We start from the raw sequence: 4106 nt of genomic DNA on the forward strand, positions 1-4106 counted from the left end.
ACATGGGATGACTTGGCTCAGGCTTTTGTTTGACCAAGGTCGAGAAGAGTCCCAATGAAAGCTTTAGGGAATATGGTTTCAGATGGAGAGAACAAGTTGCACGAGTCTACCCTCCAATGGAGGAAGATGAGATGGTCGAGTACTTTCTTCAAGCCCTAGAGCCCACTTAGTTTGGCCATTTGATCTCAACCATAGGTAAGTCCTTCAACGATGTGGTAAAGATGGGAGGAATGGTGGAAGAGGGACTCAAGTCAAGCAAGATCATGAGCTACTCTGCTATAAAAGCAACCACACAGGCAATTCAAAGTGGCACCGGAAGCCTGTTAGGCAAAACGAAGAAAGAAGATGTCGCTATGTTTGTCTCCGGATCGTGGCATGGCCCAAGGGGTCCGCCTCACTAGTATACCCAAACTCAACCCCGGCCTCAAACCTACACCCAAGCTCCATATAATCCATTTCAGCATTATTTCCCACCACAAGACCCTCGATATTCTGTCAGGCTACCCCAATACCATGTTCACCACGCACAGTTATATGCTCAACCCCATCCTTACCCGCAATGGCATGCTCCAACCCCACAAAATCCTTATACACCCCCACAACCATACCAAAACCCTACTGGTCCAAGTTTTCGACCAAGGCCAGATTACAGAAAAGAGAGGCAGCAGCGGAAAGAAACCTTCACCCCTCTTGGAGAGTCCTATACAAGTTTGTTTCAGAGGTTGAGGCAGTTGGACGTTTTGAGGCCGATTGAGCCAAAGATACCAAATCCGCCTCCAAGGAACCTTGATTACTCCCTTAGATGTGCGTATTGTTCTGATGCCCCGGGGCACGACACGGAGAAGTGCTGGCATTTGAAGAGGGCGATCCAAGAACTTATTGATACAAATCAAATTGTGGTCCAGAGCCCAGAAGCGCCAAACATCAATCAAAATCCTTTGTCGGCCCATGCAGAGACACATATGATCGAGATAGTTCATAAGGATGGGGAGCCCAAGAATTCTTCCAAGTCTGTCGTGATGATCCGAGCTAGCGAAAGTGGTCCAATTAAAGCTCTAGATTCTGCAAAGGCAACGCCTTTGACAGTTGAAGGGATGTCGGAGAAGCCAAGCACGCTCAACGTGAAGCCATCTGTATGGGTTGTGAAAGGGCCTCCGGTTGATGTTGAAGCGAACCAGGAAAAGCAAAAAGTGGTCGTGCCAGGGGTCCCGGGCAAGCCTGTCATAATCGTGGAAGGGACTCATGTTACCCCCGTTATTATTAAGCCAGTGACCCAATTACCAATGGTTGACACAAAGGCCGTCCCGTGGAATTACAAATAGGTGATAGTAACATACAAAGGGAAAGAAGTAGAGGAAGAAGTCAATGAAACCAGAGGACTGACTCGTTATGGGAGATGTTTTACCCCAGAAGAACTGAGGAAAACCAAGCCATTCAAGGACGGCCACATCCCAGTAAAAAAGCCGGTCACCGAAGAAGAGGCTGAGGAATTCCTGAAAAAGATAAAAATGCAAGACTATTCCATTGTAGAACAGTTGAGGAAAACACCAGCTCAGATCTCTCTTTTGTCTTTGCTGATACATTCAGATGAACACCGCAAAGCCCTGATGAAGATTTTGAACGAGGCTCATGTTCCTGATAAGATCACGGTGAACCACTTAGAAAAGATTGCTAACAAGATTTTCGAAGCAAATAGGATCACTTTCTCAGATGGTGAACTCCCAATAGAGGGTACAGAACACAATCGAGCTCTTTATCTCACAGTGAAGTGCGAGGATTATGCTGTCTCAAGGGTACTGGTGGATAACGGTTCTAGTGCAAATATTTGCCCTCTGTCCACTTTGCAAAAGTTGAAGATTAGCACTGAAAGGATCCACACTAATAATGTATGCGTTCGAGGCTTCGATGGAGGAGGGAAAGATTCTGTCGGTGATATAATGCTCAATTTGTCAATAGGGCCAGTAGAGTTCACTATGGAGTTCCAAGTGCTAGATGTGGTTGTCTCCTATAACTTGTTGTTGGGCAGGCCCTGGATCCATGCTGCCAAGGCAATCCCGTCTTCTCTGCATCAAATGGTAAAGTTCGAATGGGACAGGCAGGAAATAGTTGTGCACGGTGATGAGAACTCATCTGCTTACAATGACACAATCGTTCCATTTATTGAAGTTGAAGATGATAAAGGGCCTTGGGTTTACCAAATGTTCGAAACAGTGTCTGTCGGGAAAATTCCCGAAGGAGAATGCATCCTAGGTCCGAAGATACCATCCGCGTCTATCATGGTAGCAAATGAAATGTTGAAGAATGGTTTTCTGCCGGGCAAAGGTCTGGGTTCATCTCTGCAGGGTATTGTGCATCCGGTGTGTCCACGTGAAAGTTTCGGTATATTTGGTTTGGGATTCACACTCACAGGGAAGGACGTGAAAAAGGCTAAAAGTTTGAAAGGAAAGGCATGGTCACTCCCTAAACCTGTTCCATATCTCTCCAAGTCTTTCGTTAAGTCAGGGGTCGCCAAACGCCCAATATCAGTGGTCCCAAAACCTGTGGTCGACTTTGATGAAGAGCTGATCAAGAGGTTCCAGAGTCTATTTGATGAGGTTAATATGGTCGAAATCGGGGAAGGTTCCAGTAATACCGATGTGCAGCTTGTTGGGCCAAATGCGAAGCTTAGCAATTGGAAAGCTACTCATCTCCCCATCCGGAAGGAGTTTTGGTAGTTTGCTTTGTTTTCCTTTCTGTCATCTGGGTTATTCCAGGGTTGTAATCTAGATTTTTCTTACTTTTTGCTTGTTTCAATGTACAAACCCTCATATCCTCTTATTTTCAATAAAATACAATTTCCAGTTTTCCATTAATCCTGATAGCGTTTCATTTTTGTTTTTTGCTTTTTCTCTCTGTACAGTTCTTTTTATGCTGGTTTCAATGACATGACATGCATGAGGAATTTTCAGCCAAATCTTAAAAGCCAATCTAATTCTGAAATAACGATCCAAGAAGTAGAGGGTGATGATGAAATAGAATACGATGAAGAAGCGGCATTTGAAGAAGTCAGTAGAGAACTAAAACACTTCGAAGAAAAACCCAAGCCTAATTTGAATGAAACCGAAGCAATCAATTTAGGGGATCAAAATAATGTCAGGGAAACCAAGATAAGTGTGCATCTGGAACCACAAATCAAGGAAGAAATAATCAAAACACTGTTTGCATACAAAGATGTCTTTGCATGGTCGTATAATGACATGCCGGGTGAGCACTGATTTGGTAGCTCATAAATTGCCAAATGACCCTACATTCCCTCATGTCAAGCAAGAAAGTTCAAGAGTGATATAAATGTGAAGATTAAAGAAGAAATCACAAAGCAACTGGAGGCAAAAGTCATTCGGGTCACTCAATATCCCACTTGGTTAGCTAATGTGGTACCAGTACCAAAGAAGGATGGTAAGACGAGGGTGTGTGTTGATTATCGTGATCTCAACAAGGCAAGTCCAAAGGATAACTTTCCATTGCCGAACATCCACATTCTGATTGATAATTATGCCAAGCATGAAATCGGTTCTTTCATGGATTGTTATGCGGGATATCATCAGATCCTGATGGACGAGGAAGACACAGAAAAGACAGCATTCATTACGCCATGGGGGACGTATTGCTACCGGGTAATGCCATTCGGTTTAAAGAATGCTGGGGCAACTTACATGAGGGAAATGACTACCATATTCCATGACATGATACACAAGGAAATTGAGTTTTATGTAGATGATGTGATCATAAAGTCAAAGAAACAGTCCGACCATGTTGGGGATTTAAGAAGGTTTTTCCAAAGGCTCCGCAGGTACAACCTCAAGCTCAATCCGGTGAAATGTGCATTTGGTTTCCCGTCGGGGAAACTGTTGGGATTCATAGTCAGTCGACGCGGTATCGAGTTGGACCCGTCAAAGATTAAGGCCATCAAAGAATTACCACCACCAAAGAATAAAACTGAGGTGATGAGCCTGCTCGGGAGGTTAAACTACATCAACAGGTTTATTGCTCAACTCACGACAACTTGTGAGCCCATCTTTAAGTTGCTAAAGAAGAATGCTACGGTTAAGTGGACCGATGAGTGTTAG

The 4106-nt window shown here is 44.2% G+C and overlaps 1 protein-coding gene across 1 annotated transcript; it reads left to right on the forward strand.

The window, feature by feature from the left end:
* Nucleotides 1-221: 221 nt before the first annotated feature.
* On the forward strand, nt 222-4106 carry LOC138893664 (uncharacterized). The gene is made up of 5 exons (XM_070178314.1): nt 222-355; nt 500-1190; nt 1323-2710; nt 2900-3243; nt 3304-4106. The coding sequence occupies exons 1-5, from the start codon at nt 222-224 to the stop codon at nt 4104-4106; spliced, it is 3360 nt and encodes a 1119-aa protein (XP_070034415.1).

This window comes from Nicotiana tomentosiformis, chromosome 6 (assembly GCF_000390325.3).
Source record: "Nicotiana tomentosiformis chromosome 6, ASM39032v3, whole genome shotgun sequence".
Classification (NCBI taxonomy): domain Eukaryota; kingdom Viridiplantae; phylum Streptophyta; class Magnoliopsida; order Solanales; family Solanaceae; genus Nicotiana; species Nicotiana tomentosiformis.

Bases quoted from the DNA above. Each gene is read 5' to 3' on its own strand.
- LOC138893664 (XM_070178314.1), top strand. From the start codon at position 222: ATGGGAGGAATGGTGGAAGAGGGACTCAAGTCAAGCAAGATCATGAGC. The intron at 356-499 runs GTTTGTCTCCGG...ATATTCTGTCAG, and splicing joins AAGAAAGAAGATGTCGCTAT to GCTACCCCAATACCATGTTC. The intron at 3,244-3,303 runs GTGAGCACTGAT...CCTCATGTCAAG, and splicing joins GTCGTATAATGACATGCCGG to CAAGAAAGTTCAAGAGTGAT.